The 26,001-nt window shown below is 39.5% G+C and overlaps 2 protein-coding genes across 3 annotated transcripts in view; both read right to left on the bottom strand.

Annotated features, from left to right (window-relative positions):
- Positions 1 to 347: 347 nt before the first annotated feature.
- Positions 348 to 4,662, bottom strand: eif2s1a (eukaryotic translation initiation factor 2, subunit 1 alpha a). The gene is made up of 7 exons (XM_084393793.1): positions 4,486 to 4,662; positions 3,985 to 4,232; positions 3,813 to 3,892; positions 1,775 to 1,926; positions 1,455 to 1,659; positions 1,052 to 1,195; positions 348 to 926 (listed from the first exon to the last, which is right to left on the bottom strand). The coding sequence occupies exons 2-7, from the start codon at positions 4,223 to 4,225 to the stop codon at positions 801 to 803; spliced, it is 948 nt and encodes a 315-aa protein (XP_084249919.1). The 5' UTR covers positions 4,226 to 4,232; positions 4,486 to 4,662; the 3' UTR covers positions 348 to 800.
- Positions 4,663 to 6,078: 1,416 nt separating this feature from the next.
- pals1a (protein associated with LIN7 1, MAGUK p55 family member a) overlaps positions 6,079 to 26,001 on the bottom strand; it is a 31,505-nt gene continuing 11,582 nt past the window's right edge. Inside the window, exons 2-15 of one of the 2 annotated variants that reach the window (XM_084393523.1) lie at positions 20,374 to 20,498; positions 16,681 to 17,170; positions 13,938 to 14,146; positions 11,666 to 11,743; positions 11,080 to 11,229; positions 10,823 to 10,984; positions 10,535 to 10,612; positions 10,256 to 10,439; positions 10,073 to 10,144; positions 9,926 to 9,997; positions 9,362 to 9,529; positions 9,062 to 9,264; positions 8,658 to 8,768; positions 6,079 to 8,241 (exon numbers count right to left, since the gene is read on the bottom strand). In XM_084393523.1, the coding sequence (XP_084249649.1) occupies positions 8,065 to 8,241; positions 8,658 to 8,768; positions 9,062 to 9,264; positions 9,362 to 9,529; positions 9,926 to 9,997; positions 10,073 to 10,144; positions 10,256 to 10,439; positions 10,535 to 10,612; positions 10,823 to 10,984; positions 11,080 to 11,229; positions 11,666 to 11,743; positions 13,938 to 14,146; positions 16,681 to 17,107 (2,091 nt within the window). In that variant the 5' untranslated portion in view covers positions 17,108 to 17,170; positions 20,374 to 20,498 and the 3' untranslated portion in view covers positions 6,079 to 8,064. The remainder of the gene's footprint in view (positions 8,242 to 8,657; positions 8,769 to 9,061; positions 9,265 to 9,361; positions 9,530 to 9,925; positions 9,998 to 10,072; positions 10,145 to 10,255; positions 10,440 to 10,534; positions 10,613 to 10,822; positions 10,985 to 11,079; positions 11,230 to 11,665; positions 11,744 to 13,937; positions 14,147 to 16,680; positions 17,171 to 20,373; positions 20,499 to 26,001) is intronic. The other variant, XM_084393524.1, reaches the window with a different exon arrangement.

Below are 26,001 nucleotides of genomic sequence, written 5' to 3'. Positions count from 1 at the left end.
TCATTTGGGACTGTTTCACATGACAGTGGAAATGCTTTGGTTCAATGTAAATGGATGACACAACTAGACTGTGATCAGTGTCACAGTTAGCACTGTGGGACGTATGAGTGTTCATGACTTCTTTTCTATGTTTCTGCTTCACAATGACAAAGTCCCCATAGAAATAAATGTAGAAACAAATAAATGTTGGAATAAATAAATGTAGACACACACAAGCAAGTGACGTATATATGCAATTTCCCTCAAAAAACATTCTGACAGGTCTAAAACAAATTTAGTCAGGACAGTTATCCTTTGTAAGATATCTAATGTTCATATTACATACAGCAAAATAACAGGACAAACGCTTTGGGAAAAAGAAAATGCTTGTTTTTATTAGTTCTGCATCCACAACAGAGGGCTCTGATAAAGAGAAGTAAACTGGTTGGTTGTCTATATTTTGTCAAGAATTACAGAGATCACAAACAGCATCTTTCTTGAATAAGGCTGGCGACAGAAAGGTCACTTAAAACAACCACAATGTTGAAATAGTATCTATATTAATACATCCAAAGCAAACTCTAGTGTTCATGGAAGGAATTCCTGCAACAACTCATAAGATAAGCAAATGTCCATGAAAATAATCCACTTCCACTGCCTGCTACAAGTGGAACATAAAATTCACCCTTAATCTGCTAGTTATCATGGAAGCAGTGCTTTCCATCAATGCCTTTTCAGTCCTTTTGGTGCGATAAACAATTCACTGTAACTCAAGTCTCCTGAATGATATTGGAAATGCTCGTTTATTGTCTATCTTCAAGCTAGTCATCGGTCTTGGCCTCCATCTCCTCTGCATCATCGTCTCCGTCCACCTCGGCATTCTCTCTCTCCAGCCGCTCTAACTGTCGAGCCAGTTCCGTCTCATCTGTGTCCGTTACGACTTTTGGCTGTGGGGATATTGAAACGGGTCAAATGCTACATTCAAGACGGCAAGATATCTTGCTCTATATCTTCAGTTAGCAAAGTCTCTGTGTCAGAATAATGAGAAATCATGACCCGTAGAATTTCTCACCTCCATCTGAATGTTGAAGACGCCTCTCTTCTCTTCGATCTTCTCTTTAATGACAGCCATGGCTTGATTGAGCACAGAAAGGCCCTCTGTGCGCTCCAGTGTGGTTGTGGTCATAACGTAACGCGGAGGGGCAATCAAGTTGATCTGTGATCAATAGTGAGCAAGTCTGGATTACTAGGTGTTCACTTGGTTTAATATGTACTTTTTACCTGATTTTTAAAGACCTGTGTCTTCAATAATAAAATATTTTGCTAAACTACTTTTTATTCTTTTAATGAGCCATTTTTCCTAAAAATATCTAAATAAATGTAGAAATTAAAAACATGTTCATCAATAACATGGTGTACTCAAGTCTCTGTATGTATGAATTGCATTTTTAATAAATGAATATCTCAGTTTTTACCTTGATTGGCATGCATTCTGTTGAACACGTCAGTCCAGCCCTCAAAGCTTCTTTCACTGCATCTATGCCCTCATAGCCATAGCAGGCCACCTCAATGTCCGCTCTTATTTTGACAGCCTGCGGAGTGAGTCGTCTGTTGATGTTGTCAATCAGGACGGCCCTTTCCTCCTCCGTCAATTCCAGGCAATCTAAAATGGATGGGTCCCTATACACAGAACAATAAACCACATCTTTATACAGACGTTGTGAAGTTAAAAAAACATCTTTACAGAAACAAGGTCGTTTCATAGCCAGTGGCTGATAGACGAATGCATACTTACGACACAGCCTGCTTAAAGATGTCATAGGCTCCGTATCCAGGCCGCTTGTACTTCTCATCGAACACCCAAGCAGTTCGCTGGTACAGACTCTCGAGCTGCTCATCTTTGGTGTACTCTAGGACTTCAGCTACGTGCCTCAAAATGCTGTAAACCTATAACAAACATACACACAGCATCTATGAAACCACTTTCTCAAGTGAGCAGCTGGACAAGGTAAGCCGCCTTTGATTACGTAGCGCTTTATACAATATAGATTGTTTCAAAACAGGATAATAATGATGCAAACTTCAAATATAAGACAAATATAAAACTGCTGCAAGATAGAATTACAGAAGACAATAGTGTTATTATTCAGTTCAAGCCAGTGTTGATTCAATTCAGTTCAATATTTATGTAAAGTTAATCAATAATGAAACTAGTTCAGTTCAGATATAAAGCAGCTCTACAGTAGGGTGGTCCTTATTTTTAAAGTCTCCAATTGTCATGCTCTTAACCCTTCAAATTGTTCCTTTATATAAGAAAATACAGCATGCCAATTTGTATGGCAGTAACATAATAATTACTGGTAGCTCAATAGCTTTAAACTTTCTGAGATTTTGATGATTTTCGTAAAAACAGATCATTTGAATTGATATTATACCTGGCTAGTAAATTTCCAAAAGAATCTCCATAAAAAACATCTAATGCACCATATATTCCTAAATATGTATTTTAGATGCATATCTCAGTTTACTTATTGTAGAAACTAAATCCAAATGAATCCATCCATGACCCGTTTTAGCAGATTTACCTTTCCTGGTGGAATCAATACATATTTCTATTGATGATCACCTTGGTTATTGTTTGGGTTTAGAGCACATTTTTTGGTCAAAAAAATTACATTACGTTCCTTGAAATTGACCCGGAACTTTGGCCGAATCAAGCAGATTATCAGGAGGCACAGGCAATTATACATGCAATGAAAGTAGTCGAGAGAGGAGTGGCTCTGACTCAAGAATACAATGGCTATCTCACACACTCTGAAGAACAATTGCAGTTTCTCCTTCATGTGGTGGAAGATCACCGACGGATCTATCCAGACTGCAAAAAGTCAACACTGGCTGCTGAGCATCAGAAATGAGGGATTGTTGAAAACTTTGTGTTTTTTTGAGATTGTTGTCATGTCAGTGTTGCTCTGATTTCAATCAAATGTAGTTCATTTGCAGCAACTTTTAATATTACTTGCATATCACAATAACGCCGCACAGCTTAACATAGGCAATCTTCCACAAGATTGAGCTACCTCTAAATATAATTTTTTTGTCTACATTTTTGCATATTTCTAATTTTGAAGTTAAAAGGAACAGTTTAAGAGGTTAAGACACTAAAATTTTGCAAACAAAAATAAAATAAATTGGACTTGATAAGGACCACTCTACTCTACAGAAGACAAGAATCATTATGCTGCTCAAGTCAATTCAGTGTGGATTCAATTCAGTTCAATAACATTGCCAATGTAGCAAAATTAGTCAGTTATGAAACAAAGTTATAATGCAGCTCTGCAGAAAACAGCTCAAACAGTCATTATTAGGGGTGTAACAATATATCGTGTCACAATATATCACAATAAAAAAAAAAAAAAAAAAAAGTATTGTATATAGTTAACCCAAAATAAAAATTGCTGTGTGAGTATATAATGTATAGCCTAATAATGCAATGGGGGAATATTTGTGGGTCCTGATAATGCCAAATGTCTCATGTTACCAGTGAAAAGTGGCCTATATTATTTGAAATATATCTAGTCAGTGACCGAGTGCAAGCATATTCGTCTGAAATATTTCTGTAGATTTACAGCTTCAGAATCATATATTATTATTGTATGATGAGTTCAGTATCGTGATATGTATCGAATCGTGACATGAGGGTATCATTACACCCCTAGTCATTATCCATCTCAATTCAGTTCAAGATCGACAATATTACTAAATATTAAGAATCTTTTAAACCTGGTCAAGGTGATCAAAGCATATTCACCATTAAACAGGCAAGGCATACTCACGGTTTTAGATTTTGTGAACTTGTCTTCGCATTTAATGGCCTCTTCAGGTGACACTCTTCTTTTGGATAAATCAATGTAGCCTGTGGAAATGTGGATATCACAGGTTAAAAATGAAAGAATGGATGGGGGGAGAAAAAAAAGCAAGAAACTTACATTTCAAACACAGTCCCACCTTTCTCCTTATCCACACGAATGACCACCACGCATTCATTGCGTCCGATCCGGATGAGTTTGTTGATGGATCTGATTCGTCTTCTGGAGAGCTCGCTGAGCAGGATCATGCCCTCGATGTTGTTGTACTCCAGCAGGCTCACATAAGCGCCCATCTCTGCTATTGACCTGACATTGACCATCACCACATCTTCCACCTCTGGAAACCTGTGCTGGTAGAATCTACAGCTGAGTCCTGGCATCTTGAACCTGGAGGAGCGAAAAGGTCTCATGTGAGAATGCTGTCTATGTAGAAATCTCACTAGGTTTTGAGACTTCTAGAATGAGAAAAGCTTCTCAGTTAAACGGCTTTTTATATGGAAGTGAAGTGTGAAGACTGGAGGCACAAAAATCCACCATTATTTTAAACATACGGTAAACTATAACATATAACTGACAGACTAACTGATATGAGAACAATTTAGCACAAACCACACTACTTTCTGCCACAACAACCACTTACCGATATACAGGAGAAATGAGTACAGGAATTTAGTCAACGTCCTTTATTTGATGATGGAAATCCAAGTGCATAAATACAAAATAAGAAGTAAGAGAAACGGAAAAGCGGTGTCTCTGCTCCCTATTTCATCAGCATGTTGAAAAGCAGGCGGAAGAGGAAGTCATTATTTTTGTTCGCGGCTTGTTAAGTTGCTCTGTACCGCCATCCAGTGATTCGGAGGCGCACTTGCAGACCGGAAGATTCGGTGAAAACGCTTCAGAAAATATATTTCTTTTATAAAATTCCATTACATTTCCCACAGTAAATATTTACATTATGTAAACACCTGTTATTCATAACGAAACTATTCATGACATCACACAATGGTACTTACTTAATATCTTGGTACTTACTGAGAGTGGTTTATGGGTGATTTCCAGGTCACATTGTTTTGATTTGGCTACTTATCAAAGCCAGATTTTTTATCAAAATAGCAAAACAGTTTTGAAACATTATTACAATTTAAAATAACAGTAATATGGAGGCTTCTTTATTTCTGTGATGACTGAGCTGAATGACTCCAGTCTTTAGTGTCACATGATCGTTCAGAAATTATTATAATATGCTGATTTGGTGCTTAAGAAACATTTCTGATTATCAATGTTGAAAACAGTTGTGGAACCTGTGATTGCCTATTCAGGATTCTTCGGTGAATATAAAGTACTAAAGAACAGCATTGGTTTGAAATAGATCTTTTTTTGTAAATATGTAAACATCTTTATTGTCACTTTTGATTGATTTAATGTTTCCTTTCTGAACAAATGTATTAATTCTCTTTCAAGAACACTTTATTTTAAAATGTCCTTGTTACAGTGTAATTGTACGCCCAGTGCTGAGTAATATTTATTTTATTAACATGCACAATTTCCTCACCAGTCTCATAACCTGTAATGCATGTGGATGTTTTACTATTGAGTTTATAATTCTCATTACTGTAGCCTAATAAGCACATAACCCATGACAATCATCTTCCCAGAACAGTACAAAAATGTGAAATACAGTATAGAACCTTGGAAAACTCACAATTGATTTCCCCCCAGGATAAGGAGAACGGGTCCAAAACATTTAGATTAGGGTACAATTCTCACTATTAACTATGACATTTGCCTCAATAAAAGAATTACTGCTTATTATTAATAGTAAGTAAGGTAGTTGTTAAGTTTATGTATTGGGTAGGATTAGGGATGTAGAATATGGTCATGCAGAATAAGGCATTAATATGTGCTTTGTGTACTAATAAACAGCTCATATCCTAATAAAATGCATGCTAATAAGCAACTAGTTAATAGTGAGGATTGGACCATAAACTAAAGTGTTACTGTACTTTTATTTAACTCCAAATCAGGTCCTATATTTTACGTGGTATTTTAATTCATAGTTTGTTTTCCAACACTGTCCTCCTCTAGGAATGAACAGGTTGAGGCATAACACCTTCTAATTTTTTTTTTTACTTAACTGGAAAGCTGATGTTCTGAATTTAAATAAAATGTTTGCACTGAATCTCCATGCACTAATACAGCTACCATCACACATCCATAAACAACAAGAGACCAACACTATTAATCTGGGCTTTAATTCACTTGTATAATTCATACAAAAACAGTTGAGAAGGAAAGGTGATTCTTCTTTTACATTCATTAATTCTACTTCCAGTTGACTGGCATGTAACTAGATCACATGAGACACAGCGGGTTACCGGCTTCGTCCACACTCAGAACACAAACCAAACTGTAGTGCACAAGAGTAAAAACCTCAACGGTGTGTTTTCCTAGTGTCTGAGCTATTCTGTACATTAAAAAAATATTTAGGTTGTTTTCTAAATACACATTGATTATCTCAAGAAAAACAAACAGTAAAAACAGTTCTGCAGAACAAATCTCAGTAAAGCTGCTTCCAGTGTGTGCTTGAATCAGCTATGGAGATAATACTTGCCTGCAATAACTGACAGTTGTTACCAATCATACACACACACAAACAGCTTTCTGTCCATCAAGATCAAGAGTTCTCTACTTCCAGCATTTGCACTCACACACCCCAAAACCATGCATTCACAAGCATTCCATCAACACACACACACACCTCACCTCAACACAGAGCTGATGTTTCATACTTTTGATCAAGTCTAATGGGAGAATCTCATGAAACTCATCCAGGTGAGATTACACCCCAAAAAAAAAAAAAAAAAGAGCCTATTTTTTAACCATATTATTGTCACAAAAATTAAGCAATGTTTATTACTGTAAAATCTGATCATTTTATTCATTATTCTTTGACCATTACAATACACACCATACGATTTTATAAGCGCAAACTAAGGGCAGTACAAGAAATATTTCATGAGAATTTGGAGGAAAAAGCTTAATTGTTAATATCACAACCTAAAAAGATTTTAATGATTTTCTTAAAAAGAATGAAGCCTGTTTTTCTTTCTTTCTTTCTGATTTAGGGTGAAATATGACCAGGACGTGTTCTTCACAAGTTTCATGAGACCCTAATAATGTAGAGCATCACCACAAGTTAAAACACAAGCCCTTTGCTCATGTTGAAATGGGTAAAACACAACACAGAACCTTCAAATCCAATCAAAAACAAATCACAAAGGAAACATTTTAAATTGTGCAGAAGCATTGACTAAGACTAGGCCGTGCTGACGCTCAGATGGTGAACCTCACTGTATTGCTGTCAAATACTGTTTACAATACTGGTTACACTTCTGAGTGCTGGAAGTGCATGTGAATACTGAGACAGAGAGCATAGACTTAAATGTAGCCGCTTACATATTGCAGCTATGTTCAGATGTGGCCTGGCAAACTCTCGAAAAACCTGAAGTTTACTATTAAACTCTGTCATAATCACAGTGTTGCTTGCCATAGGAACATTGAGGCAGCACCACAGGGACAGAAGGCATGAGTCGCTTCAAGAGTTATCCCTTTTGGTGTCTTGTAAGCTTGGAAAGAGTTGTTCAGACACAATGGGCACTGAACTCACTGCTGGAAGTTCTGGTCACATCGAACATCAAAGGTTAAAAGAGGAGAAAACAGAGTGCACAAATGTCATTGTCCACTAATAATGTTCTGGAGTCTGAATATCTCACTGGACTTTTTAAAATGGTGACTTTTAGTACAGTTGCTTTCCCACAACGCAAACCCATCTCCACATTTGTCCAAAAACTTCTTTAAAAATACATATAGAATATTTACAATCATAAATAGTTATCAAAAGCAGTATAGAAGCCCTAATTCTACTGCTGCACCAAGTGCTGGTAACTCTCTCACTGGAATGTGGCTAAACGGACTCAAAAACACACCATGATCAAACAAATTATGACATAAAAACTCATTCCCCCAGCCTGCCGACAGCGCAGTGCAGACAGACACTTCTGTCCAGGTCTGAGGGGGCGTGGTGTCCTTATCTAGTGTCCAATCCTGGGGTGTAAAAACAGCGGTATTCAGTCAACTCTATGAAACCCGAGAGTGTGTGATTCTATCTGCTCTTCATTTACATCCGTCGGTGGAGGGGTCGCTGTGAGTGGGGTTCATCTCAGCGCAGCCAGGATGAGGGGACCCACTGAGGTTCAGTGTCTAGTTTATTGATGAGACGCAGCAGCTCCTGGTAGGCCTTGTCCAGGTCAGTGTTAACAATGGCGGCGTCAAACAGGTGGCCGTAGTTCTGCTCCATCTCCCGGGCCTTCTCGATAATGTCTCTCAGCTCCTCAGGCTAAAACGAGAGAGAACAACAACAAAAGTGTGAAACCAAGAGTATGTGGGTGGATTTGTGGTCTAAAGGTGGGTTCACATAGAACACGTTTTTGTGTTTAAGCTTTGGGGCGAATATTTAATCACTACAATACTAATTTCTTTATTTTTCAAGCTCAACCGTCATCAAATGGATGAATCGATCAGATGAAGGTATCTCGGTTGACAGAATGTGACGTGATCATTGGATTCAGACATGCCTTGTTGCCTTCCTACCTTTGTATGCAGCATTTTGCTCAGCCAAGGTCTCAAGATGACGTGAGCACAATGGTCAAAAGCATTTGACTAGCGCATGTTTACATTGAAGCACGGTGGAATGCTATAACACATTCTGTGTGAATGGCCTCTAAGAGCTGATCCTTCTGTGTCGATGTTTACCTTTGGGTTTTTGTTGTCTTTAGCTAGGAGGGCTCTCAATCGCTCCTGGGATGGAGGAGCAATGAAGATGATGTAGGGCTTGAGGTCCGAGCTGCGCAACACTTTTAAAGACTAAAAAGAGAGAAGAAAATAGTGAGTAACAAGATTTCTAAAGGAAATTCATGTGGTACTTGCTTTGCAAAAATGGCTAAATACGGAAAGGGTGCTCCTGGAGGGCCATCTCCCAGCAGAGTTTACCTCCAATCTTAATTAAACACAACCTGAGCCAGCTAATCAAGGTCTTCAAGATCACTAGAAACATCCAGGCAGTTGTGCTGTAGCTAAACTCTGCAGGATTGAACGTTTTAGGAGATCACCAGGCATTGTTGCACTGTTTCTAAAGTGTTCTGAGTGGTCCATCTCACCTGAGTGTGTACACACAGTAGGCAGATTTTGCCCGTGTTGATGACTTGTCGGACCGAGTCTGTGCTGGTACCGTAGAGGTTCTTTTCAAACTCTCCAGACTCTATGAACTTCCCTGCTGCAGAGTCCATCTCAAAAACCTGACGGGACACAAAGTGGTAGTCGCGACCATTCACCTCAATATCACGGCGGCTTCGTGTAGTGTCTGTGGCAAAGAGAGTTTCTTGTTCAGGACATTAAAATAAAATAGGCTGATAAACAACAATGAAGAAAAAAACAATAAAATGTTTTCAGACACTTACGAGGAACAGCGCCAGCAAACCTGTCCGGCTCACTGGAGAGGAGTCTTTGTCTGAGCTCATTTTGCCCACAGTTCGGTGGGCCGATTAGAGCGATGGGCCGTTTGCGATTGGCTGGCTGATGGTATAGTGCCATCTCTTCATATGTGAGAATCTCCTCATTATCAAAATCTGCAAAGCGAGAGGAAACACATTAAGCCCAAAGTATACTTTGGTTTTTATGTGTATGCTAGGGGATGCATGAAGTGTGCAACGTAAATTTCCCCATCAGCACAATAGACGCATACTGTACGTGCACATCGCACTTCCACAAACTCTGTACACTCAGCTCGCACATACACCATGGTTTTTTGCACTAATTGTATATGTCAACACGGACAGTTGTTACACAGTCAAAAAAGAAAAGGATGCGACAGAACAGCAACAACAAACTACTGGAGAGGGTACCAACAACATACTGAATTATGTAGGAGCACCTGATAAAAAAAATACCTTTTCATACTTTTCATGTCTAGAGACCCCTCAGCACGTACACTTTCATTCCAATATTTGTCTGAAAAGACTCACCATCATTTTTGTTAGCATTGTATTGCATCTTCTTTCGCTTCTTCTTGTTCTTTTTAGCACACCAAAGTTTTCCTGACAACAGAAGATGAGTGTTAATGAGAATTAAGAGCTGTGCACGTATGCGTTTAGGAGTGTTACGACCCTAACCTGATTTCTCAGGCTCTTTATCCTCCTCTATGGTTTGCTTCATTGCCTCTCTCTGCTGCTGGAAACTTTTGCCTGGACGATCAAATGAGAAGACATGCAAATATTAAAGTTAATGTAAAAAAACTAGGTCAAAATATTTAAACACAGATTTGGATCCACAGAATAGTATGTGATATAGGGTACCAGGGACCAGGCCAGCAAGAGGCTGGTTGTCTTCGTCCCCGTCTCTGTAGGCCTGCCACCAGTTGGGGTCGTCTTGGCTGATTATGTGGAGGATGTCTCCCTTCTGAAAGCACAGGCCGAGCTCTCGGCACGGCACATAGGGGTCATCTGAGGGGTCGTAGTCAAAATGCGCCTTCACATGCGTCTGGGTGAATATGGAGATATGGGTTTAATCATTGATTCGTTTTTGCACTGCTTCATTTAAGCAGCAATTCATTTAGTTCTGACCGAAGGCCTCACCACAGTCTCTTTAATGGGAGGTGGTTTGATCTGCGCGCTGGGGATGAGAACGAAACTGAGAACGCCATGCATGTCCGCCTGTGAACACAGCAAAAACAACCTAAAACATTCAGAAAACCTTTATTTTGTAAGCAAGGGTATAACAAAAATGTTCCGTAGCCAAAAAAATTTATTTGGATACTCAAGTAATATTTAAAAAATGATTTTAGAACTTGTTTTATAATAAAAAACCTAACAGACTTTTATGTATTTTTGTTCATCCTGCCATCTTTCTTTAAAATTAATTACCAGGATATCGAAGACCTCGTTGACGTCTTTGCCACGGATTTCCACACCGTTGATCTCCAGGACCTCGTCTCCTTCGTGCAGGAGGCCACTGCGTTCTGCAGCCCCTCCTTTTACAATGCGGCTGATGACCACGCTGTCCATATCGTTTCTAACTGTCGCTCCCTGTATAAATACGCATGTGCACATTAAGTCAAAATGTGTCAAGAGTCAAGAAGTGCATAATATGGTGAGAAGAGGCAGTGAAAGAACGTCCTCACCAATGGGACGTCCTTAGCTTTCTCAATCCGCACGATTTTGACAGTCTCCCCGCCCCACTGGGTGAGAGTCTCACTTGCATTGACAGAAGGAACAAGAGGTTCCAGCTGCATCTCTTGTTCAGCCACACTGTCATGGGCCACCATAAGCGCCTGTAGGATATAGACAGAGCCAGAGATGATGGGTTATATTCAGGATGAAAGCCACTGAGTTCTGCAGAGTAGACATGAGCTTGACCTTAATGTCATGTTATAGTTCAAAGAGCTCAGGCTCTCAGACAGGGATTGTGATTACAGCTGTGAGCATCTGGACAGCAGCATAAAGCAGTGGTTCTCAAACCTGTCCTGGAGTACCACCAGCCCTGCACATTATGTATGTCTCCCTTCTCTATCACACCCGATTCAACTCATGAGCACATTAGTAGAGACTGCACGACCTGAAATGGGTGTGTCAGAAATAGGGAGACATACAAAATGGGCTGGTGGTACTCAAAGGGCTGGTGGTACTCCAGGACAGGTTTGAGAACCACTGGCATAGAGGATGCATGGGGGAATGTGAGGGATGTGAGTACATGTGATGGTGACAGACCTGCATGTGAGGAGTCGTGAGCAGGGTGCTCAGCTCAAGTCCATCCTTCTGTGAGCTGTTGTGCATCATGACCTCGACCTGTGAGGACAGATTCATTAGATCATCAAATAAATATAACACAACTACTACATTAATCATGCTTTAAAGTACCCTTTACAGTGATGTTGTTAACAGCAAAGTACCAGATATTAGGGCTCCTGATTTCAGAAGGTTTTCTTTAGGTTTTTGTAAACACAGTACAGCTTTGTATCATGGGTTCAGAGAAACCGGGGTCTCTGAGAGGTTTTTGAAATGATCCCAGATACAAGTCATTGTAGTCTACCATGTTCAAATTTTCAGATGTAGAACATACAAGTATTAAGGGATATTTTAGGAGAACTTCGAGAAACACAGTATTTATGAGAAGACGAGATGAAAATGAGCTCTGGATGAGATGTGCCCACATTTGAATAGACAGTCCACACTGCCTCTGTCCCATGAGAGAGAGTATTACTGTGAGAGAAGAGCACAGGTCAGTGGATCTGGGTCTTAATGACCATGAAGGACAGAGCAGCTCTGTCCTTGTTATTGTCCCGAGAGAACCAAAAACAACAACCATGAGTTTTTCAGGCTCTCATTAGCACTTTCCACAACAGTGATTCCAACTAAAGAGCCTTTTTACCAAACATCAGCTTCATTTGTGCACATCCTCAATCATTTGGGTAACAATTAATGTCAGATCTTCTGAACAGTCCTTTAATCAGGGTTATGAATTATGCGTGGTGCCATCAGGAAATCATACTGTCATCACGTTATTTTCCTATGCTTAATCAATGCCATTGACACAACTTGATTATACCTTTATTATACCAATGAACAGACAAAACAAAAGTTGCCAATGTGCAAGTTTTAATTTTTGTACACTGGTTACAGGTATTTTGGTAATATGGCATAGGGGCGGTTAACCAGGAGCCTGAGAATGGTGTAATCATTTTATTTTTTAGAGAAAAGAGATGGGTGCGGTGTGTTAAGTAATCACTTTAGTAAAGTTCCATCCGCTTTACTAACCACTTGTTGACACCAACAACATACATGCATACAGAAATGCACTGACAGCTTGTGACTGTATGATTATAATACTGAGATGAATCTGACCGTGTTGATCCTTCAATACAACAGGAAAAAATTATCCGAAATTGTTCTTTGATGCTAACTGATTTCCAGGCTGTGTTCAATCAATGTAACAGAAGCATCAACAAATGAATAGTTAACAATAGAACACACATTTTGCAATGTGTCATTTCACCTCTCTCTTTGTAAAAGTGCTTGTAAAAAGTTCTGAAGCTGTTGTGCTTCACAGATACAGAGAGTTTCTGTGGGTCAAAATACACTATAGTTCAAAAGTTTGGGGTCGGTAAAAGTTTTGTGCAAAGTGGAATTATCAATTTAATGCATCCTTGCTGAATAAAAGTATTACTTTCTGTATGTGAAATATTTGTCCAGTGAAAATATTCTGGATTTGTATGTTTTATGATGGAACTTTGAACCTTTTATGGACTTGAAAAGACCATTACAAATATTCTCCTGATAATTTTTTTCTTCTTCTCTCTTCTCCTCTCTGTAACCCCTGATATGACATTAACAGTATATGAATATAATTGTATGTGATACCCCTAGTGACCTGTTTGTTCTGTTCTTTTGAATGTGTTCAACTAAAAGCATATATAAAACAATAATAATAATACAAAAAAAAGTATTACTTTCTTTAAAAAAAATCTTGCTGACCCCAAATTTTTGAATGGTAATGTAATTCTCCATCTACATCCTGTTCATCTCAGTCAAAACACAAGACCTACATTAGAGTTATAGGTTTGGTTTTCATGGGGTCCCTAATTGCAATAATGAATCGACTAATCCACAAACCCTTTTTCAAAAGCTCCTTCACCAGGTGGAGGGTGGTCACAATCATGTGGCTCTCTGCACAAATTATGACATTATGTCCACAGACTAAAGGATTTAACCAAGAGTAACTTGACGAAGCAGATGCAGGCCTTGTCTTTTACGTTTTCAAGCATCTATCCTTCTTGGCCTTCAGAAAGGAAAAACCCTCAATTTTTTTGTTTGTCTGGGTGCTTTTTATAAGTAGTAGGCAAATTCTAAAGCCATAAGTGTCAGAGCACTTCTTATGATTGCAGCATCCGTATTTACAATTCATGCATGTTTCCTGCTCATCCTAACACTTGGACTTTGCAAGGCACTCCTCGATCCATGCATGTAACAAAGTGGCGCTCACCTCTTGTGCGAGGCTTTGTGCGTGATCCGTCAGGGGGTAGGGAGGGCTGGGCCGGTTCATATTGTGGGCCACGGCGTTGTGAATGTTGAAGGCTTTCTGGAAGTCAGGCTTCTGGACCAGCTGTAGAACCAGCTCCACGTCCTCTTGACTCTGAGAGTCATTTAAACTATGCTGCACCTGCTTGAGGGACATCAACAGGTCCTCCAGCTCTGAAAGTATAAAACCAACCATAGATTCAGTCTCAGGTATGCTTACAGATCACTCTTGTACTTGAAAACACCCTGCCATTAAAAACAGAAGAAACAGTGACTTGACCCAGGAACAACAATACATACCTCTGAATCATTCACCCGGAAAAATGGTGACATGGCCTCTCACAAAGACTCCCCCATTGAGCATTTTTACTGTTCGTCACCCACACTGCACAACGTTTGAGTAAATCACAGATGTAATTCAGCTATTCTAGTGTTGTCCTTGACGAACCGAGTTGCAGCTATGCTGTAATTCTCCTTTATAGTGTCTAATGCCATAATGAGAGAATGGCAAGACACAATAGGAGTGAGAAGTGGGTGTGTTTTCTTTGTGTGGTGTGTAATGTCTAAGTGGGTGGCTAATAGAGGTGTTAGTGGACAAATCAAATATTTTAAGTGATGACTTTGCTTTGTCCTCGACGGGATGTATTTTACGGACAATTTAGTGCCACAAAGAGTTTTGGAAAGTCCCAAAAACGCATAGAGAGAGCGTGACAAACAATGCAGAGAGATGAACTGGAACACAAACAAAAAGGAAAACTGAAGAAAAGCAGTACAGCAAGAGCGGTCTGGGTCAGAATGTTTCATAAAAGGCTTTTTAATTAACCTCCCCCTCTGAGGGTCCTCTTCTCCCTCCCTGAGGAATTCCACTCACACACATCCCTCGGCCATGACTTTCAGCAGCAGCTCCAAGTGCCCCTCTCATTTGCACAGTAACTCATTTCATTCTTCCTTGCCATGCATGCTGGACTTCCCCTAATGGAGATCTATTCAAAACCAAGAATTCACTGGAGGAGCTGAACATGTGTGTCTGTCCAATCTAAAGAATGAAACTCCAGTGAGAGGCTTCATGCAGAGAGGAGCTAAAGAGAAGGAATATGAGCTTGTCTTGTGAGGAAAGCAAAGAATGGTGAAAAACGGATTTAGAAAAATCATCTAAAAAGGATATTAAAATAATGGGGCATATAAATGGTCTTTTGTCTTCATTTAGTTTCAAGTCCAGTGGCTCTTTGGCTCTTGAACACTCTTAGTCATCAGAAACACGGCTCTTTGCCTCCTCTGAGAATGACTTCACTCATGCATGCTGATTTTAGCAGTCAAGGGCCCTTCAGTAACTCAGATTCAGATTCAACCTCACATTACCATAAATGTTACTTGCTTTTTGTCACTTTTTTTGATGAGATTGTGGAGGGCAATGGATGACTGTTATCTTTCCTGGACACTGTTTGACTTTTATAAAAAGAGTTTTTTTAGTATTATTTACAGACTATTATAGTATTTAATAATATTTTGAATGAACTTTTATTATTACACCTTCAATTTTGATTTTAGTTTAAATTTTAGTAATTTAATTTTTTTAGTAATACTTTTTTATTTTTTTTGCTTTGTTTTGGTTTTAGCATTTCTAATCTAATATCGATATTTTATTTTATTTTATTTCAATTAATGAAAATGACTGGTGATTTTGAATTGGTTTAGTTAACATTAACAACAATGATATTGTCTGATTTGTCAGTCTGATCACTAATGGACGGTAGGGATGTGATGGTGAGAAAATTTTCCCACTGGTTAATTGATGTGTGACAACACCGGTAATACCAGTCTCACCGGAGGGTGGGGGATGGGGGCGGACATTGAAGTTCTTCCCTCTTCCCCAGTTTGCTTTTAAAACACTTATGGTGCATGTCCACTGGCGCGGAGCAGAGCGAGTGTTTTCAGTTAATTTCTATGGAAGTTGAGCTTCACACTCACGCACGAGCGTGAACTTCAACTTCCATGTGAATGAACTGAAAACACTCGCTCTGCTCCACGCCAGAGGACATGCACCATTATGAATGGCGGCAATTATGAAATCGAATTAGCGGCAATTCGGGGGCGGCAATTACTTGAATGGTAGGTTCTTTATTATTCATAATAATGAAAAACACAACAACAAAACAGTACAATGACAAACTCGCTTATATTAAACTTAGAACGTTTATTAACAAAACGAATAAGCACAGTATAAAACATGCTGATAATGAAATCTGACTCCTGCTGCTTATCTGTGCTGCGACTCTTGTTCGGGTCACGCTGCATTGAGCAGACGCGTTCAGTTTTTAATTGTAGTGTCCGTTCTCTAACTGAACTAATTTATTTTTATTACTATAAAAGAATTTAAACAATGGTAGGGAAGGTGCCACGGTGGACAAGTGATGTAACAGGTATTGCAGCTGAAAACCGGTAACACCAACTATCGCAGCAAGCCAAATGGACAGATGACAGAAACAATGAGGAGAACAAAGGGGATTGAAAACTGGAAATGTTGCAAGCCAGATTCGAACTTGTATCACCCACATAGGCACCATGACTCAGTATGTAGACTTAGTACACTTAACGTTAGGCCACGGCTCAACCCACAAACAATACCGCTGCTTGCTCTCCATGTCATGGGTGGGTTTATAGTAGCAATCTTTGGAAACAAATGCTTATTAGCAGTTTATTACACCCACCTAGTAAAGCTGGTGGTGCGGTGAGGCTCTGCAGACCACCTATGGAGCCACCGGGACCTTCCATTTGCTCAAAGGTGGGGTTATCGATGCCCACCTTGGGATTCTGGGAAAGTTTCTTGAGGCGCATGGACGAGTTAAGGTCGAGTTCCTGCCGGTTGCGGCCCTCTTCCTCTCGTCTCCTGCGGTCCTCCTGCTGCTGGCGAATCCTTTCCAGCTGGGCGCTGCGTCTGACGGGCAGTGTGCGAGCACCCAGCTCACTGGGACAGTCCACCGCCATCTCCCTGTGCATGTCAGTGCCTCCCCCGCCGTCTGACTCTGTCACATATCCGTTCATGTGGGAGGTGGTCATCATGGCTGTGCGTGTGTGTGGTGAAGTGTGGTGTGAGTGTGTTTGAGGAATGAGGGTTAGGAGGGGTGCTTTCTGCATGGTGTGAGGGCTGATGCCATGACAGCAGGGCTGAGGTCAGTAGCTCCAGACAGAGAGCCACACCTGGAAGAAAGGGAACTGCGGTTAGAGGAGTCTTCCACAACCAAGGATATTTTATGTATATTTAAAAATATTTGTATTCACAACATGTATTTATATGCATCATCTATTCATTTAAAATACCAGCCAACATTTCTATGGACAAACTAAGTATTAAACCTAATTCATAATTTCTTTCAGAACTGTTTGTGCTACAGACATGAATGATTCATCAAATCATGTGGCTTGAGGAGAGAGCTTCTATTACTAAGGGATCAGAATTATGATTTTCTTTTGGCATACAATGAAACAAAACAAAACAAAAAAAATCCCATACACTTGCATAGATGTAGGGACTGATGTAATATCTAGAGATTAGACACATATCTGATGATTAATTGAAATAAAATCAAAATGGCAATATGGATTAGTGCAATTATCAAATGACAAAGTCAGTGATTTAATTAGATAAATATATGTGCAGTATATTTTAAAGCGAAGCACGGCACTGCTCATTTACCCGCGAACAGCTCGTAATACAGTGTTTTTAGTATCTTAGAGCAGGTTGCAGTTAATGTGGCTTCACACAAACTCCATCTCTATATCTGCTCTTAGTTTGGGTCACTTATAGCATGCATTTTGGAATGTAATGTGCACCACCCATTTCTCTAGATTTGTAATGAGAAGCATTTAAACCTGTTAACAGAAGAAGTAGGAGAAGCTTTAAGGGCTCCCAACAGTTTTATGCCAAAAAAGCTCAATGGATCAACGTTATGAAATTAAGGAAATATTTGTTCAAATATTGATTCATTGTTTTTGCCTCTTCATGATGACTCGCTTTATTTAGTCCTAATTTGTAAGTCGCTTTGGATAAAAGCGTCTGCTAAATGACTAAATGTAAATGTAAATTTGTATTGTAATTTTAGAGCTGTACTATAACATAACATTTATATTTTTCTTAAATACTTTTTACAGTGAAATAGTATTTTTTATAATGGCAATATTTCTTATTTAATAATAATAATAATTTATAATAAAACAACAAAAGTTTTAAAATAATATTGATATGCAATCTTTTTTTTTTTGCCAAATTGTGCATTCCTACAAAACTGCACAACAAACTAGGAGCTCTCATAAAAATTGCAAACACAACTTTTTGTGCAGCTAGATTCTTTCCCGCAAATCATGTAGCCATAGTTGCACTCTTTACACCAGTGACCACCCAAAAAAGCACTTAAAAACCTCATAACATCATGCTATAGAACAACCTTAGCAACAGCGTAACAATGCTCTGCTAAATACCAATAATGCATTAGCATCATGGTGACAAGTTTAGCCCAGACACCACTTTTCTTTTTTTTTTCTTTTTTCAGAAATTGTAAAAATCAATCAATGAATCTATCAATGGATCTATCAATCAATCAATCTATCAATCTATCAATCTATCTATCTATCTATCTATCTATCTATCTATCTATCTATCTATCTAGTTGTTTTGTCATTTAATTTAGTTTTTTCTGGACAGTGGAGATTTGACAGGAAGTGGAGGAAGAGAAAGGGGGAATGGGTTTGGGACAAGACACAAACACGGGTCCCATGAGCAAAACAGCCATGATGAGCAAAACAATTATGATTAGGAGTACTTGATTATCCAATAAAACACAAAAACCTCTATGCGGTCACAACAGAAAGTTGTCTTATTACTGTACCCTCATTCAACACAGCTGATTAATTACAGTGCTATTTATGGCATTCAGTCGAGTATGAGTGTACAGTTATTTAAAGAGATGTGTCAAAAACTGCACAATACGATGACGAAACAAACAAGCTGTCCTCACGTTAAAGGCTCAGAGCGATAAACAAACCGCCACACGGTCCTCTTCTCCACTGTGGTGGCCTTGTGGTTGTGAGTGCTGTGTCAGCTGTCTGAGACAGGCCAGATCACTGTGTTATCTGCCCCTTTATCATCCCCATTTCTGACAGCTGACACTTTTCAGAAAACCCCAACTCGCTTTTTCACCCCCCAACAAGACCTTGCAGATGTGAGCGGCCCTGACCCTTGACCCCTCAAGCCTTTCCTTCCATCTTCTCAGACAGTTTTCAGTAACAAACAGCCCTGAGTCACGGCTCAGTCACTCAGTGAGTCAGGTGATGAGGCGTGCATTTGAGAGAGATGCTAGGAGAAGCTCTTGCAACGAGAGTATTCATGGAAGAAGGATTCTGAAGTGTTTGCAATTGACTAGATACCAATGTTCTACCGCTGAATTATGCATGAGACAGTGATACCACGTAAAATGGGAGTCTTCTTCCAGGAAAACCCATCCCATAGGATAAAGAAAAGACTGCACAGTGAGGATAATGGATAACCTTTGTCCCTTCATCTACCCCTCCTCCATTCCACTTTCCTCATTCCTCACTTCTCTATCTACTCCCACTATGGGCACACAATATGAGAACCAGCCCATGCTGTGATGAAATATCATAAACATAATATGTATCTGACCTCCTGACAGGTAAGGGTCTTATATGGGTAAGAATATCTGGATACTAGTGACCCACATGAATATTGTATGTTTTGTTAATGAATAACAGTTTTGACCAGCATTTCCACGACTTATTCTAAAATGATTTTTTTTTTTTTTACAACAGTGTTCTTGAAGGTTAGTTTTTAATATTCTTGAAGGCCCACACACCTCACATGAGCCTGAAAAGCTGCAAGCTAATTTTGGGAGTGCTAAGGGCAATTTAATAACTTTTCAAAGTCCAGCCTGCCCAAACGTATTATCTTAGCTCCCATCTTGTTGGAGTCAGTAAATAAAGCAGTGCTGATTACAGAAGTTGTTACAGCATAAGTGATGATAGCTGAGATGAAATCACTGGAGTTTCTGGGAAACTCTTGATTCACTCTGCCTCTCAGTCTGACCTCAGCGGAGCCTTCTGTCTGATACAGAACCTCTGTTATCTTTAACACCATCCCTCATTTAGTCTAGCTTCACTCCTCACTAATGGACTGCTCCCCTCACTTCTGCCATGCCCTACCTCAGTTTCCCCTCCTCCCGTTAAGACTGCTCTGAGATTTCTGTGCCGCACGACTGACTAACGCATTGCCATGACAACAGCTTTGTCTGTGGGCGGGAGGGTCCCAAGGCCTGAGAACCAAAGGAGGAAAACACAAAGAGGACACACACACACACACACAGGGGGAGAAGCTACACGGGGGTCCTCACCCGTGTTTGCCAGTCAGCCCAGGATAAGCCCTCCAGATTGCACAGGGTCTTCTCTCTCGTCAGTTCTGACCCGTCTGCCTCCTCTCTTGCCCTGAATGCTAAAAGTCTGTTTCTGTTGACCCCTCCTGAAATAGAGAAAAATTGTGAGTGCAGGTGACAGCATGACCTCATTTACACAAGGCACTGAGATCCGTATCTGTGATCCGATCACAAGCTGATGACACTTAAAAGCAGGTGACCACAGTGCATTTGTAGAGTAAATGCTAATCTGTCCTGATTTGTCACGGACACGGACAAGAGTAAACGACAGCATAATCTACAATAAATGCTAATAATAAATATAAACATGCACAGACTACCAGTCAAAAGTTTGAAATGTCTTATGCTCAGCAAGGCTACATTTATTTGATCAAAAATAGTAAAAAAAAAAACAACAACAAAAAAAAAACAGTAATATTGTGAAATATTACATTTTAACAAACTGTTTTCTATCTTAATATATTTTAAAATGTAATTTATTACCCTGATTGCAAAGCTTAATTTTCAGCATCATTACTCCAGTCTTCAGTATCACGATACTTCAGAAATCATTCTAATATGCTGATTTAAAGCTCAAGAAATATTCCTTATTTAGTTGAAAATAAATATTTTGTACCATTATAAATGTCTTTACTGTAACGTTATCAATTTAACGTGTCATTGCCGAATAAATGCATTCATTTATTTTTTCCCCAGTTTCAATTTCCCAAAAAATACAGTTGATAATAAGAAATGTTTCTTGAGCACTAAATCAGCATATTCACATGATGTCTGAAGGATCGTGTGACACTAAAGAGTGGAGTAATGACTGCTGAAAAAGCAGCTTTGCCAATATAGATATTTTTGTTTATAGTTCCTGCGTGCCTCCATTATAATTCACACAGCCATCTCTGAGGTCATCGTTGTGCAGTGATGGAGCAACAATCCCATAATGCACACGGAAGGAATGCAAAACAGCCTGGGAATGACATTCCTCCGCAGACCAGACCAATATAAGGGCTTGTGAACGTCTGCATGCAAACGCTTTCACATGCAATCTTAATACCTGATTACTAGTGTAAACCGAAGTAAAGGTTACATTAAGACAAAAGAACAAGAGCTGAAAAACAGGCCTGTTATGAACAGATTTATTTCATTAAGAACTCTAAGCCACTGTTGTTTGTTTGGATGCAGGTGTGCAGATATCGACAGGAGAAAATCCAATTAATCTTTCCTATAAAAAGATAAGAGGATTGTAGCCTTACACCTACACACAGATGTAGCTTGAATGTAGCAAACATCCACGTGAGCACCACACACACTCCCTACATTCAGGTACTCATGCTGACGTCATTATGGTGGCTCTCCACCCTGCTGGCCACAGATAAGAACGATCTTAAGGCCGCCTACTACACCGCACCAGAGACAATAAGCAATACTGAGCCAAACCAAACAATCCCCCTGACGATGCCAAAAAGCCCCGTATATTTACATAACAGACATCTACCTTTCATGAGAGTGGCTCAGATGGATGACTGAGGTATAGGCAGTGCTGTACAGGGTCCAAAATGAACACTCAACAACAGCCAACTGAAAGGAAAAATTGCCTTTGGCAAGTAAACGGAGTTACTGGAAAGTTGGCCACAATTATTGTTTAGGAAATGCAACATGGTTTTAAAGGGGTGGTAAAATGCCCTTTTCACAAGATGTAAAATATATCTCTGATGTCCCCAGAGTGTGTGTGTGTGTGAAGTTTTAGCACAAAATACCCCACAGATATTTTTATATAGCATGTTAAAGTTGTCACTTTTTGAGGGTTTGCAAAAACACACCGTTTTGTGCCTTGCCCTTTAAATGCAAATGAGCTGCTGCAGAGGGCGGGGTTTCAAGAGCTCCTGTGTGTTAGCAGCTCACGCAGACACACTAAAATGACAGAAACTGTTCTGCCTTTAAAGTTAAAACGGAGTCAGACAAAGATGGAGAGACTCAAGAAGAAGTGACAACGTGACGTCTCTGAATGGTTAGTTGATGAACTTATGTTGCTGATGTGGCGTTAACTATCTTCAATTAGCATATTCTGTCATGGTAATCTATAAATCGCTCGTATAGGAACTGTTGTGAGATGCACACAGAGTGACTTTCTATTGCATGTGAAAAGATGGATGCTAAAGTTTGAGCTGACTCACAAATGTATTCTTATACAACAACTTTTCCTCTTCTCAACATGGACTGTGTGTTCTGGGGGGTGGGGTTTATGTACATTTTAGGGTTAGTGATGTCACTAACCCGGGAGGAATGTCGTGTAGTCCCTACCAGCCGTTTGTTGTAGTCCTTTTCTTTAAAAGCAAATATCTTCCTTTGCTTTGAACTTTGAGCGTTGTAACTTTGCAGATGTTGTTTATGACAGCAACATTACACATTAACTGAAGTTAGAAAAGTGAAATCATACTCAACCACCCCTTTAAATGGAAATACAAAAATGATTGTCTGACCTTTGCCATTTTTTTAATCTGCCATCAGTGAAGTGAGCAAATCAGGTCTGATCATATCAGAGAGATAATTAACATGCATAACTATGTTATCGTAGACACACAGTTGTCCTATTAGCCAATTTTTTTAGAATCTCTGTTTTTTCTACGTTTCTTTTCATATGGCACACAATGGGTAAATGAAGCTTGCAAGGTACTGTGTTTCAGGGCAAAAGACTTTTGAGTCAAAATCTGCTAAAAATATCATGTATAAATGTATCATCTTTTATTGGAATTTTTTTTTTAAATCACCTGCCAAGTTTATAATATATATAACATCAGCATTTGAGAGTCAAATTGGACAACTATACAGGGACTCATTTATTTAAAAGTTCATCTATTTCCAAAATTATGAAAAAAAGATCACAAATTGGTGAAAATATTCAAATCAGGAATATCAGAATCAGAATGCATAATTTGTGCATAAAACGTCCGTCAAAATCAAGGTTTATTCTTTTTAGCATGCAGTGTGAAGTATTTCACTCGGTGCCCTGATCATTTAGATTCAATTTCAGCGAGTGAAGAAATTTATACTCACGTGGCAAATTTTATTTTATATTATGCAAGTTATTGTCTCTGACAGATAGCATGTAGAAGCCGCTCCATAAGCGGCGACACATTCAAAACATCCGGTAATGTGGGTTTTCCAGGAAACGCATGTACTCGCTGGACCTCTGCTTCTCGTAAATACTACTGTGAATTGTGCACATTATTTTTTGACAGACATCGATGTCATGATATTCAAATGATGATAATTTGAAAACAGATGGATCGTAAAGTAATAATTATTTATTTCTTAGCCGCCAAGTATTCAGTGAAGTGATTGAGTATTAAAGCTGCAGTCGACAAGTCTGGCTGATTGAGGGGACTTAGCCAAAATTTTGAATGTTTACAACTCTCATGTCCCTCCCCCACTACCACCAAGCACCCTCCCATCGGGTTTGTGCTCGTCAGTGCGTGTGCACCAGATTTTCTGTGAACGCAACCGTCTCTTCAGCATCGAAGCATCATATTCTTTTCCTTGGTTGTTTTGGACCTCCTTGCTCTAGTTGTTAACCGAGGAATTGGAAGCTTGTAAGTAGATTTTCTCTCCGCCATCACGCTTCGTACAATCCAACACCTTCGAACTTCAGGCGTGTGCATGTGATGTTGTAACCTGCGCGAGAGGGGAGGGGGGATCTGTGCCGTGTGCACGAACTGTGATTGACAGTCAGATCTCACACAGCCCTGCGCTGATTGGACCAGAAGAACCGGGAGCGGCGGATTTTTGCAAAACAAATAACAGGCTCCAGGCTCGGGTTTTTTTCTAAAACCGGCTGATTTATGTTGTTCTGTCAGATCATAGTGTCGATTTCAGCGAATATGATAAAAAAAAAAATCTTGCCGACGGCAGCTTTAAGTCGATGTTTTAATTCTAATATTCAAAAAGACAGCCAGCCTAAGTTTTTCACATATGTGATAACATGCATAAGGGGTGAACTATGTTTGATTTTGTGGTAATTATAAAATGTGCTACTTTTTGCATAGGTCTTTATGCTTATTTTACGGAATGTTTATTTTTACATTAAACGTTTATTTCGTGGCTTAAATAAATGACATGTTACACACAAACGGACATGTTTGGCTTTTTACAGTTACATATTTCACACTCAGCTGTCGCAAATTCATTTGGTATTCCATTATTACCCCTTAACAGATTTGGACTTTTCTCAAACACCACAGTATCGGTTTACATAGTCAATGCACCACCCAGCCCTAACAGGTTCTTTATACTGTAAGGAGAAGGGCAGCACTTATTCATTGTTGTCCCAGCCTTGCAGCAAACCACTCTTCTTACAAGCACATAATTATTTATGGTTTTAATTATTTAATTTTTTTATTGTATTTTTTTGTCTATATTTATTTAAATGTTCAAGGTTCATTTCAAAGTGACTTAATTTGAAATATTTTTTAATTAAAAGGCAAAACTTTTTCTTTTTTTTTTATTGAACCAACAGACGCTGACCAACGGCAACAAACACTTTGTCCGGTTTTGTTAGATCTGTGGTCGGCGCTTGTTTTCGCCCATTGAACATGTTCGATCGACGTTTGCTGGGTCGTGGAGTGTCTGAGAATCGACATGCTGTAATTTGGTGATTGTCTGCATTGGTCACCACCTGTGTGTGAATTCACCTTAAAAAGTAACTTGCAGACTAAAACTAATAAAACAACAATAATGTTTGTTTATCGCTAAACATCTTTTGCAGTGTTTTGATAATACCAGGTTAATAATTTTCACAATTATCAGGATATAAAAATTCAATACTTGTATCAGGCATTTGCAGGTGAGCCAATACGAGGTCATTCTGTACACTGGGGTTGTGTAAGGCGGCTTAATTAATGCTGTTTTACAGATCGTGCACACGTATGTACACAAACACACTCACACCAATACCGACTGTCTTAACGATGTTTTCCCTTCCCCCCTACTTTATGACACAACACACAGTGGAGAGCCTTAAGACTGAAAAACATATAAATAAAGCCTCAAACCATCTGCTGTTCAAGAGCTTAAGTAGCCTACTTCAAACCCTCCTGCTCCATTCAGCTACTGGCTGGCCACGACTCAACTGCAGCTCGGCCAAGCACACTAAGCCTCTGGCCTCTTACACAGGGAATAGGGACATCTGGGCTCTAACTAATAGAATCTGCCCTTTACACTGATGTAGTAAACCAACCCAAATCCAAACATTAGCCTTTATCGGCTAAATAATCAGGCTGATCTTTGATAAATGCCAAAGGGAAGGCTAATATTTCCCAGTGTGGAAGACCAGGGATGAGGCGAGGTAGATTAGGAAGAGCACTTTGTGGTGAATGCAGGTGTTTCTAGCCAGAGCAGGTGCAGCACGGCTGGCCCAAAGGCAGCCAATGAGACGTGAGCATTAGTGGGCGCTGTGTCAACAACCCTGTTGTTTTTCATTCCACCTGGGAAACAGTCCTCACAGATACTGCGACTGTGAACACACTACGCAATACACATTAAGGCCTCTCACCGGTCACATTCCTGGCAAGATTTTGTGATAGAGTAGTTTCGCTGATGTAA

The sequence above is a fragment of the Rutilus rutilus genome (genome assembly GCF_951802725.1).
Source record: "Rutilus rutilus genome assembly, chromosome: 21".
NCBI classification, from domain to species: domain Eukaryota; kingdom Metazoa; phylum Chordata; class Actinopteri; order Cypriniformes; family Leuciscidae; genus Rutilus; species Rutilus rutilus.
The sequence above is the reverse complement of the archived record's forward strand: the minus strand, read 5'-3'. Positions and strand labels throughout refer to the sequence as shown.